At 36.2% G+C, this 12569-nt stretch overlaps 1 protein-coding gene across 1 annotated transcript in view; it reads left to right on the top strand.

Annotated features, from left to right (window-relative positions):
* COL25A1 (collagen type XXV alpha 1 chain) overlaps positions 1–12569 on the top strand; it is a 481522-nt gene that overhangs the window by 297246 nt on the left and 171707 nt on the right. The window contains exon 5 of the mRNA XM_007191014.3: positions 3765–3782. Within this exon, the coding sequence (XP_007191076.1) occupies positions 3765–3782 (18 nt within the window). The remainder of the gene's footprint in view (positions 1–3764; positions 3783–12569) is intronic.

Below are 12569 nucleotides of genomic sequence, written 5' to 3'. Positions count from 1 at the left end.
TAATGGGGAGTTTCTAAGTTATTGAAGTGATTTCTTTCTAATTACCCTGAAGCAGAGGTAGCACCTTTTAGAGTTGCGTGAACAATACTAATGAAGTTTTTGTAAGTGAAGGCAATTTTATTTAAAATGTATCACAGTAAAGATATATGTGGGTCTGTTATCCGACTCAGTATTTCAAAGTAAGATGGTATTTTAAAAGTACAAATTTTGTGTGCCTATCTGTGCATGTGCTAATGGAAAAACAGCATTCCTCCCATTTGAAAATGAATGACACAGAATTACCAGCCATGAAAAAGTATCATGTACTGAAACTAATTGCCTCAGTCAGAAATCTAAATGACTTAGTGTTTAGTGCTTAGAGTGTTAGTACTTTCTGGCAGCCATAGTTGTGATAACAGCCTAACAAAGAATGGTTAATATTGCTCTTTAATTGCCTAAAGTAACAGTACCTACTCCAGTGATACGTCATGTCATTTATCATGTTCCATTGTGGTTTACTTGCCTCGCGAAACTTTCAACTTGCTTTGAACACTTTTCTGTCAAGCATCAGCTACTGGCTGATTGTTTTCCACCGTACTGTTCTGATTACCACATTTTAAAGTCAGTTCCTCCTTCTGTTTCTTTTTCTTCACACTGGTGCCTTAGCTGCCTTGGGGACATTGCACTGGGCTTACCGTAAATCAGCCACTCGGAACACTCAGCTTTCTCCTTCTTTACATGTATGTTCCAAACTTCAGTATTTCTGTGATTTAACTATTTCCCTTGGCATGGCTCTTGATTATACTAGATTCAGGTTTTTATTTCTAGAAACATTTTGGTGATTTGCTTGGGGAAAAAGGTCCTTTTCAGGAATTCCATTTTTACAAATTAAGTTGTATTTTGTGAACCTTAATCATAATTTTCAACTACTCATTTAGAGTGCATTTTAGAAACCTGAAAGAAATTAACTTTCAGTTTTGATTACTAATAATGTTCACTACCTATAAATTAGAATAGACTTGAAAAAGATCCACTAGTGAATGAAAATACGTGTATTGCTCAATGAACTACTCAGAGACAATTTAAAGAAATTCTGAGATACTTCTTTGGGCGATCTGTGTGTGAAGAAGTCTTCCTCGCACAGTGCCCTCAGTCACCAGGGAGTTTCTGAGATGCTCTTCTTGGGCTCTTGTCTACTCTCCCTCTATGCTCTGCTCTCCTGCGGGGGAAACTAACACTTCTACACCCACTGACACCACTCCTCCATCACTTTGTTCGTTTGGCCAGATGGCTCTACTACCATGACTACAAGACTCCAGCTGCTAGACTGTTTTCTTACAGGTATTCTGGGTGTCTCCTAGTGAATAGTTTGTTATATCACACGCAGTGAGAAGACTTAGTATAGGCAGCCCTGGAATCTTGTGTACAATTTGTAAGTCTTACCTTGTGTAATCCACGTTTTAGGGAGCGTTGCCAGATTTGCCATGTCGTATGCATCGTTTTTCTGGAAAGCCTCTCTACCAACCCACTTCCATCTCTCTTTTTCACGTTCCCCACCCTACACATACACACATACATGTACACACACCAAACACACCTGAAATTCATATCACATGTTAAGGTAATCTGAGTTCCCTGGTGCTACATACTTTCCAGTGCCTATGTAAAAGTCAACTTTTTAATCTCACTGTCATTTACTATTTGTTCTCACTATCATTAACATAAAATTCATAATACAATGTATATTTGTATATAATAACATACAAATTTATACACACATTGTGCTGAAATCATTTGTTCAACGTAATGGCAGAAATGCCACTTTTTAAAGGCAGACAGGAAAAGCCTATAATTTGTAAAACAACCATAGGAATAAAAAAATCTCAGCAATGATGCTAAAATATATTCCTTTGAAGAAATTCTTTCTGATTTTAGAGAATCCTATGTTTTAGTTTTTACAAAAAAACCATATAAGACAGGTAATGTATTCTGAGGTTCTTAAAAAGATGCATGTTCACATTTCTGAGTTTGCATTAGTTTAAAAGTTCAGAAAGATCAGAAGCTTAAAGTATCCAGAGAGAGAGTGAGAATGCAAGTGCGAGTGAGCACATACTGTAATTTCATCCATTACATAGATCTGGGAAGATCCATATTTACATGGAGGTGAACAGCCCTGCACTTGTAGGTTCTCCATGTTTAGAGCTGAGGTTAGGGCTGTCTGTTGCCCTCAAGAAGCTTTGCTGACCTGGTTTCTGTACAGGTGTCAGTTGAGAGGCTGGGTGCCTGCTGGTCCTACATCTGCATCTGGAAGCAGAGGTTCACACTGTTGCAGCCCGGGAGTGGCTGGGAAGTTTAGTGTCCACTCACGCAAAGAGTGCCCTGGGACCGCTGTTGATCTGAGCAAGTCTGCATATAGCTGTGAGTTTAAACTTCCAGAGTGAAAGGCAAAATGGCCTGGTGCAAAATGTATGAACTTTGGAATCAGTTTTGGGTTTAAATTCTGGCTTTTCCAACTATAAGCTGTGTGATTTTTAACTTATTTCTATGAGCTTCAGTTTCTTCATTTATAAAATGCAAGGCAGTTTTAAGGAATAAATGGAGTAACATATCCAGAGTTGCCTGGGACTCAGTAAGGAATGAATGAATGGTATTTTCTTTCTCCCTCTCCATCACTAAAAGAGTCAGGAGTGGGGTGAGTAACATCCACAGTAACTTGGTGTAGCTCCCCTTCCTGGTTTGATTAGATAAAATCTAGCCAACCACATTTTCAGACAAAGCTCTTGGAAATCATCTGTTTTATCCCCAGTCAGTTAGAAGGCAAGTACCTAGAGAAATTCCAAGCCTGGAGAGGGACTGAGAGAGAAGGAGTCTTCTCTGGGAGTTGGATTAGGTCCATGCTGTTTTGTGTAACACCCAGTGGCATACAGCTGATAGAATGAGATTATACATTATTTATTTTTTAAGATTCCCTAACTCGGTGTGAACTTTTTCTTTCATCTCATCTTACACAAAACCCAATTGGAGATTTTAAGAAGGTGATATGTAATCAATACTTTTATTCACAGGTGATTTTCCTTTAGTGAGAAGAATTTGCAGTTATGCTGCTTGGAAATTTTTATCAGCTTAAGCAACAAAAAAGTAACATTCAAAGCAAATCCGATTGACCAGAGGTTACATAATCTATTGATTGTATGAGGAGTTATGATGCACTTTAATTGAGCCAAAGACCTCTCATATCTGTTTAAAAATGCCCTTAGGCTAGATTATGCAGAGTAAAAGATAGATGTTTATTTTTTTAAATTGACGTACAATATTATTGAAACAATGAGAAATTTAAAGTGTCAGTGAATTCTAAAACTAAAATAGCTGCCTCTTTTTTCCTCACTTTGTGCCATCTCTGAATATGCAGCTCATAAAAATAGTCTGTGCTAGAAGACCTTCCCTTTGTGTAACCCACTCATTATTATAATGTGAGATGTATTTCACCTTTGGCCTTCTCTTTCTCCATTTTAATTCTAGAGCATACTAAAACTCTTGAGTCATTTTGGAATTACATAAAATGACCATAATATCAAGATTTTAGATAAATAGCATAGAGTGAAAATATTAAGATATAACATAACTTTTTTAAAAACACAAGTGAGATTTGTCAGTAGTTAGGTATTATTATCTTCAGAAATATTTTGAAAAGATATTCAGAACTAGTTTAAATTTTGGTGCTGAAACTATGCACTTAAGAAACAGTTTTGTAATTCTTTTTCTTTGTTTCTTCTTTTCAATTTCAGGGTCAGCCTGGTCCTGAGGTGAGTGAACTCTTTTTCTTCTAACAAATCAATTTCAATTAGGATTTTCCCAGCGTGGAGGTTTTTCTGCAATTCTTTTCAAAGGGTATAAAAAAGTTATGAACCAGTAATCATGACACCACACAGTAGACCAAATATTTCCCAGGAGTAAAGCTTCAGGGCCTCTTAAGGGTTGTATGAGCCACATCAGCTGTTGGACCAGATGGCAAGTTTAACAATGTACTATCATATAAAGCAAAACTCTTAGCTGATCTGAGACAGTGCCACAGGACTTTTCATGTAAGATAAAATGATTTAGTAGTAGATGTCGGGTATGAACTTGTTCGTGTGAAGTACTGATTAATCATTACTATTAATGTTGTTGTAAATACACACAGACTGATTATTTAGATTGTGATCCTACCAGCTGCTTTTGATTCATTATAGACAGATATTGAATTCGTTCTACATTTCAACATAAACTAACTGCTGAAGATATGGTTTATAATTAAATGTGAATGCAGTCAACAGACAGTCTTTTGGCCCTAAATCATAATGAAGAAAATGAGGAAATATTAGGGAGGGGAGGAATGTGTAAAAAGATGAAAGTACAAAAGAAAGGAGTTGTCAGAAATGAAGAGTCAGTAAAAAACAACAAGCTCACTTATTGTAGTCAGTAGGAATCTAGAGAGAAGGAAATGCCATGATTAATGTTTTACCTTTAACACTATAATACCTGTAAATAACATAGTTATTTACTGAGTTCCCTTTACGTCTCTTTCCCCTCGATATACTGAATGTTATTTCTGTCCTAGATTGTTTCGTAAATAAATGATTTTCATGATATCTTGGTTAATCAGTATCATAAATTGTCTATCGTGTGCTAATTCTCATACTAGACCATGATAGTATTATTTATAGTTTTTATGAGCCCTGAATTTAAGGATGTCCAACGAAATAAACAAAAATGCCTTCAGGAGAACAGTCCTTTTCACACTACTCATGAGAAATATCTTGAAAAGTAATTAATTTATATTCACATCAGAGAATACTCTATAATTTTCACTCTTATATTCTAAGTTATCTCAAGCTAATTATTGGAGGGAAAAAAATCCACAAAAGAAAGTTGTAGTTTATTCCCTAAATTTGAAACTGCTACATTATGAGATGAAGACAAAGTAAAAAGTGCTTTGCATGCTTTATTTTATTTAATGCTACAATAGCCCTGAAAGTATTATTATCCTAGATCTAGATCTAAGAGATATGTATTTTTAATCCCTTCTTATTCTGTTTATATACATATCTATATATATCTGTGTGTGTGAACCTATAAGAATATATATATGTATAATATATACTCATATATAAAACATATGAGGAACCTAGGAGAGACAGTGTAGAGCTTGCCTCAGAATCTCCCCACTGAGGGTAGGGAAATTGATGCACTGATTTCCCGCCCTTCATTGGTAAGAGTCGTGCCTGGGTGGTAACTCCCTGGCACTTCTGGCCTGCCCCAGAAGGTACAGCACACTGCAGCTACTTGAGGAATGCAGGAAGCAGTAGAAACATACGGGACCTTTATTCTAGCACCGTCTTGGAGGGAGGCAGTGGTGTCTGTTGGCACCTACATCTGCTACAACATCCAAGTGCAAATGTCCTATAGACAAAACACAGTGGAAAACTCAGATATGGATATAAAGACTTGCAAACCTGGACAAAACACAGCATTAAAAGCATATTAATTAATGAGACTTTAAAGAGGATAACTGTAAAAGGAAGAACATGGTCATAATAAATCTTGACTACACAGCCACAGTGAGTGAGCAGAAGAAAGATGATAAACCAGCACAGGAAGCCAAGGATGGTCAGAACCAGGAACACCTATGGATGGATCACTGTAGCTAAGATTTGAAGGTATATCATGGCACTTCAGAATACCTTCACAGCAAGTCTTATATTTACTATGGCTCTTCAGAAAAGTAGTCTACCTAACTGCCTATACTTGAAAATTTTAGAAATTTTGAAGGAGGATAGGACTGGCATTTTCAAAAGGTGATCTGCTCCGGTTTTCCTTCATTTTGGCTACAATTTTACTTTTAGTGGACACTCAAGTCACATGATCATGTCTTCCAAAATGCCTTCCTCGTGTCACAGCAAAAGGAAAGCAATGGATTCAGGAAGGATAGGTATGAGGGGAAATGAGAAGACAAGAGATACCCTCACACTGTCTTTCTATGCCATGAAAAATAGGCAAAGAGTTTTGTTGCTATGTCCCCAAGGAAAAGTCTGACCTACCTCTTATCCCTACATCATTATAGTATTTTTCAGAAGAAACTTCCAATTTTAGATTTTAAATTAGAGGATTCTTAATGAAGTTTTCATTTAGTACTAGATGATTGTTAACTTTGTTCTGCTTGTTATTCGTATGCAAATGTTTATGTCAATGAGTGTTTTCTTGCATAGATTGAACATCACCACCTCGTCTTATTCACGTTGTTACATGATGCAAAACTCTTCCTTGGCCAGTGAAACTCAATTCTGCTGCTTCGATATCACACATTATTTAGTAAGGACTTCCAGATTAATAGGGTTTTATTTTGCAGACCAGTGGGAAAAAGGGAAAATGTCTTATAATCAAGGAGTTCTGATCATCTTCCTAAAATTGAAGACAGCTTGGCTGGACTTAGCTTAAATTGCTAAAAAATTGCAAAGACTAGAAAGCTAAATAGCAGTTACACTGTTACAGTGACAGTATGAAATTGAATACGAAAATAGGCCCTAAGGAAGAGAGGTGAATCTATGCGTTTACCTAAATGGGTGAGAAAATGGTTCTTGACAAGGGAAATGAGATGGTGAAAGGATATTAGAAAGAAAAAAAGGCAGTTCTAGCAGCTGTGGTTAAGATGGGAAAAGAGGCAGGGGAATGAATGGAGAGAATATTGCTGTGAATCCACTGAATCAGAGGAAATCAAATTCTTGGAGAGGAAAAGGGATGGGTTAGAGTAAATAATGTCACAGAGACTTGAAAAAATGATTGGATAGAAAGAGAAAAAAGAACAAATGGCAACAGAGAGTAAGGAAGGGAAGAAAGAAGGGAAAGAAATTAGAAAAAAAGACAGATGAACATTTGTATTTCAACCTAGAGGTAATGGGAATTATTCAGGGGGTGGGGCAAAGTTAATCTATTGACATGAAAGTCACCCTGATATTTTTTCCATAAATTCATATTAACATAATTCATTTCAATAACTCAAGTATCTATTTTGCCTCTATTAGGTACAAGGCACAAATGGTAAGGCTGTGAAATTGTGAACAAGACAGACTCAGTCTCTGTTCTTTTAATATTAACAGTCAAGTAGAGTGTCAAAGTTCTGTCAATTCTGCAGACCCACCATTCCAAGGATGACTTTAACCACACATGCAAGTCCTGCTCTGTGTCTGTACATCTGGTTAATCTCCAGGTTTCCTTGGGACCTTGGACATGAGGCATTTAAGGAGGCCTTTTTGCAACATGCAGGTGACCCAGCATCAATGCCATTGCTCTAAGTGTAGTCCTGGTGCCATGCCTTTGTTCTAATAATTGGGTTTCTGCCCAGATCTAGGCACCCCTGTTCTGATGACTGAGTCCTTTCCTGGTTCCTCTTGCCTACACTCCCTTTCTCCATTACCGTCTTCATCCCGGGTCCTCCTTTCCCTTTCCTCTCTACTGCCGGGTATTACAGTCATGGTGCACATGCTCTGTGCAGCCTTGTTAATGCCTGACCGAACAGTTAGCTGCCTCTAGCTCTCTGCCTACCTGAGAGGGACTCTCCATTTCTATTTCTCTTGACCATGACTTCCGCATTGCCGTTCTGCCCACTGTGAACACATGCCTGTTGCCTGGCCAGTCTCTGCTGCAAGGGAGCTGAGTCAAGAAAGTGAACATTTAGCTTTTTCCTGTCTGTATAGTGGAGACATCAAGGGTTGGGACTGAGTGTAGCATCAACCAATATCAACCTATATATGTCTTTTTCTATCACGGTTCTGATTATGTCATTCTTCTGACTCCCAAACTTTGAATCTCAATATAACTACCATTTAGTTCCTTACCTGACATTCAAATCCTTTGATTTGGCCTGTTTTTCCAGCACTACCTCCTACTGATTTTTCATTAAATTTCTTTCTGGACGTCAGTTTGGACAATGCTTCATCCAAACTGAATCAAAACATTTACTTTTTTCACTTCAAATATGTTTTCCTTCATTTGCCTTTTCTTAAACCAGTCTTTTCTCCAGAACTGCTTCTCTCCTAGCCCCTAGATACACTTAGTTTCCACACATCCAAATATGATAACCCTTCATACTTACATGTTACTTCTTCCATCAAGATGTCGTTACTCTCCCTTAGCTGAATGTACTTTCTTCCTTTTGCTGAATCCCCACAGCATTTTATCTGTACACCTTTTTATATTACTTTACACTTAAAACAGAGGGGACATAGACAGCGAAGCCAGACAGCTCATAAGTCAAACCCTAGCTCTTCCACTTAGAAGCTCTGTGATCTTGGGCAAGTTACTCAGTCACTCTGAGTCTCATTTCCCCCATCTATAAAGCAGAGATGATCATGTCTTCTCCCAACAAAGGGTGTGAGGATTGAAATAACACATGTATAACTTCTAACACAGTTTAGTACATGACAGGCACTCAGTAAACATTAATTCCCTCCCTCCCTTTTCCTCTTTCTGTTGTATCATAGTTATTTATAAACACCTTTTCTCTCTTTATTACTAGCTTTTATGATCTTCAAGAGTGGGATCTATGCTTTCTTCAATCTTCACTATCCTCCACAACACCTAACTTAGTTCCTTGTATGTAGTAGAAGTTCAAGAAATCTTATTGAGTTGCAAATGGTATATACAAGAGCTTAAGGAAAAGGAAGCTGAGGAGGAGAGAAAGCTATCAGCTTTTCATAATTCTAAATGCCCAGTCAATAATATCATGAGTCATCAATAATACCATGTAAAACTGGCCTGAGGTTTCTAAGTTCTGAGATTTTTCTGAACAGGTATTAATGTTAATATCTCACACCCACATGGTTTGGAGGGTTTGGATGCCTTCGTTTCCTTTCATAATAGTAGTTTATTCATGTTGATATTTAATCTTTGGCGAAAATAAACTAATAGCATTAGCCCAGGACTATACTTATGATGTATTACTTTATTTTGTAAAATCTATCTGTAGGGGTCAAAGCTTGGATTTGATTTTTAACAATCAAGACAGCTATAGAAAGTAGTTCATGGTGGTTGTAACACCACATTGCTTAAGCAATAATATTCTCCCACTAATAATTTAATACAAATTGTAGGAACTAGTCGTTTTTTTAAAAAAACCTCCTCAGGATTCTATCTTGCACACTTTATAAAATATATTGGCCTTCTCTTCACCCCAAATAACTCCATCAGTATATTCCATAGTGAAACCATTATATTAATGATTGGTACCCCTTCTATACCAAGGGCACTTCTTTTGCATAAAATTTTTAGAATTTTAAAGCCCTCCTCATAACTCCCCTTTGGAGTTGCATGTGAACATAAAGGAGATATAGTTCCCTTAGGAATTTGGAGGACTAAAGTTGCGTGCATGGTGTAATTCTGTATTACTCAGTGAGAAAAAAATGCAAGAGAAAACCACAAGCAAATACCACCAGACAACTGCACATGGAGGCGTGTGCCTTCCATTTGTACTTGTTCAGACGCACTTGAAAAGAAATGGAAGATGTCACTTTGCCTTTTTTTCCCCAAATCCCTTTTTACTTTTTGTTGTTGTTGTTGTTCTGATATTGTCGTTGCCATTTCACAACGTTTTACTAAAATTTACAAAATAAAGCCGTGTGTGCCTTGTAAGGAATTATTCCTGAAAAAAATACTATATTTGGAGACAGTATTTAGCTTTCCATTCATATGTTTTTAATTATGTATTAAGCTCCTTCTAACCTAACACTTTAGCAATTCCCATATTTCATGTTTGTGTTCCAGCCTTTGTCAGGTCCATATAACCTGACTTGGGAGCAGGGGGAGGACATATACATTCTCCAAGAAATTTGAAATTCATGTGTCTGTGACTGCATGCATGCATGCGTGTGTGTGTGTGCATGTGCGTGTGCTTGTGTGTGTGTGTGTGTGTGTGTGTACAGAGAGTCTTTATTTTACTCACTACATAATAGAACTGTCATATTAAATTAGTAATGTAGTCTATTCTGGATAAATCATGTTAGACCTGAAAAAGTATTATCATGTCCCATTATCTCTACTTTATGTGGTGGTTATATGATAAAGAGAATGATTATAAAAGTCTTAATGTTTTAGTTTTTGTGGTATTTTATTAACTAAATGGTTAACATGATATGAAAGGCTCCATTGTACTCCAAATAGCTTATACCATTAAGAGTACATACAATACAACAGCTTATTTATTTTACTATAACCATATCTCTTTATTTTTACATGGTCATTTGTGTATTGAATTGGTGTAACGTTATCCCAAAGTTTAATTTTACCTTAGAATCCTTTCCTACTGAAATTAATTGAAGAACTTCTATTGCCAACTTTATGCTTTATTTTCTACCAAATATATTCCTTTTAATTCTATCTGAATAAAGGTGAGTAACACAAAGCCTTTCATGAATAATTAATCTGACGTTGATTTGCATACATAGAAGCTGTTATCATTCCCCAAACTTACTCATTTCTATATCTCAATTTTTTAATACAGTGTTGATATGTAGAAAATGCACAATAACGTTTTGTTGAATAAATGTATATATTTAATTGTTTAGATTTAAAGCTAATTTTATATTCATTTGATGATGAAATGACTGAAAGAACTGAAAATATCAACTTTAACAGTCCACTCTTTACATTTTATTTTATTTTTTAAATTTTGGCTGGCTGGGTCTTCGTTGTAGCACGTGGGCTTCTCTAGTTGTGATGCTCAGGCTTAGTTGCCCTGCAGCATGTGGGATCTTAATTCCCCAACCAGGGATCGAACCCACGTCCCCTGCATTGGAAGGTGGATTCTTAACCACTGGAACACCAGGGAAGTCCCAACAATCCACTTTAAAAGGAGCATATGGAATACATTGGATAAGGTTAAGGAGATGGGCTCCATGGGCAGACACCTGGGTTTACAGCCTGGTCTACAGCTTACAAGCTGCCTGACTTTGGGCAAGTTATTTTTTTCCTTCAGTTTTTCAATGTAAAATAAGGATGGTTGGTTTGACTTAATACATGATTTAATGAAGCACTTGGAACAGGGTATGGCACATATAAGTGTTATTATTGAATCTAAACACCTACATACATACCTTCTCACATAAGCACTCACACTGAGACAGAGCCATGAAGATATATTACCCTTATAGTGATACTTCTGCTGGATAAACATCCAATAGAATAGTGGCCTCAAAAGATAGAGGTTTAGGATAAGTAGTTTAATCTTAAAATTAAGAAATTCATGAAAAATGATTATCACTGTTAGATATACTTATTGTATATATTCTGTATCTAAAACGAACATTTATGTGTCCAATTCTTTCTAAAGATATCGAAAAGTTTTAGTTAGAAATATTGTTCTTCATAGTATTTTATGATATTAACTTTCCCCATCCAAGGGCAAGGCATATGCAAATGTAAGAATATTAGTTGTATCTCATAATACTATATAAATTTAATTCAATCCCACTCCAAAACCCAAGAGGACTTTTTAAAGGAATTTAGTAAGCTGGCTACACAATTCATATGAAAGAGGAAGGGAGCCAAGTGGCCAAGAATGTTTTGAAATAAAAAGAAAAATGAAGGAGGACTTTCCCTACTAGATATTGGAGCATTGAATCTACAGTATAAACTTAGTTTACTAACATGCTGTAAGACTTCTGCTCCTAGAAAAAAATATGTAAAACAACAGTTTTAAGGCATTGGACAACAGGCAGCACAGAGAGGGAATACAAACAAGGTGAACCCTAAGATTGCCCAAACCTACTGCCTGGAGAGAATTTCTCAGCTGCAGCACAGCAAGGAGCACCTAAACAGAGTGGTCCCTGACCCTTGAGGAGGTCAAGGCAGCTGGAATTTGTGGGGCAGGTGAGAGAACAAAGAGCCACATGGAGAGAGCTCAGAAGGTCCGCAGAGAGTCCCCCTTGATAGCTCAGCTAAGTACTCATCAGTAGTCCATGTGTGTCTTAGCTCAGGCTGCTACAACAAGATGCCATAGACTGGGTAGCTTAAACAACAAACCTTTATTTCTCTATAGCCATTATTTTGTAAAAACTTTAAATAGAGTGTAATCTATAAACATATCAAATTGATATGTTGTACAGCTGAAACTAATATAATATTGTAAATTAACTATACTTCAATAAAAAGTTTTTTAAAAAAAGAAATATTGTTCTTCAGTGAATTAAAACTAATTCAGTTTGAAGTGTTTCAAACTTTAAAAATTTTATTTATAAATTTTCTCATTTATTATATATGCACATGTAATTTCTCACATATGTTTTTATGGATTTCTTTGATAATTTTGATATCCTATGAGAATTCTTAATAGGCTAAATTTATTTTCTCTCTAAATATCTCCAGTCATATTTCAATTGATATGATATTTTTCATACAAAATATATTCTTCGGATTGTGTAGAGATTACAATGGAAGAATGCTATTAGATAATAGGTAGAAAGATAGCTCCAGAAACATTTTATTCTATCTTCTTTCTTTTGGACAGACCTCATTTAAACCTAGTTTAAACAATGGCTGAAGTGACTCAGTATTGAAAATGT

This window comes from Balaenoptera acutorostrata, chromosome 5 (genome assembly GCF_949987535.1).
Source record: "Balaenoptera acutorostrata chromosome 5, mBalAcu1.1, whole genome shotgun sequence".
Classification (NCBI taxonomy): Eukaryota; Metazoa; Chordata; class Mammalia; order Artiodactyla; family Balaenopteridae; genus Balaenoptera; species Balaenoptera acutorostrata.
Note: the sequence above shows the minus strand (reverse complement) of the source record. Positions and strands in the feature narration are given on the sequence as shown.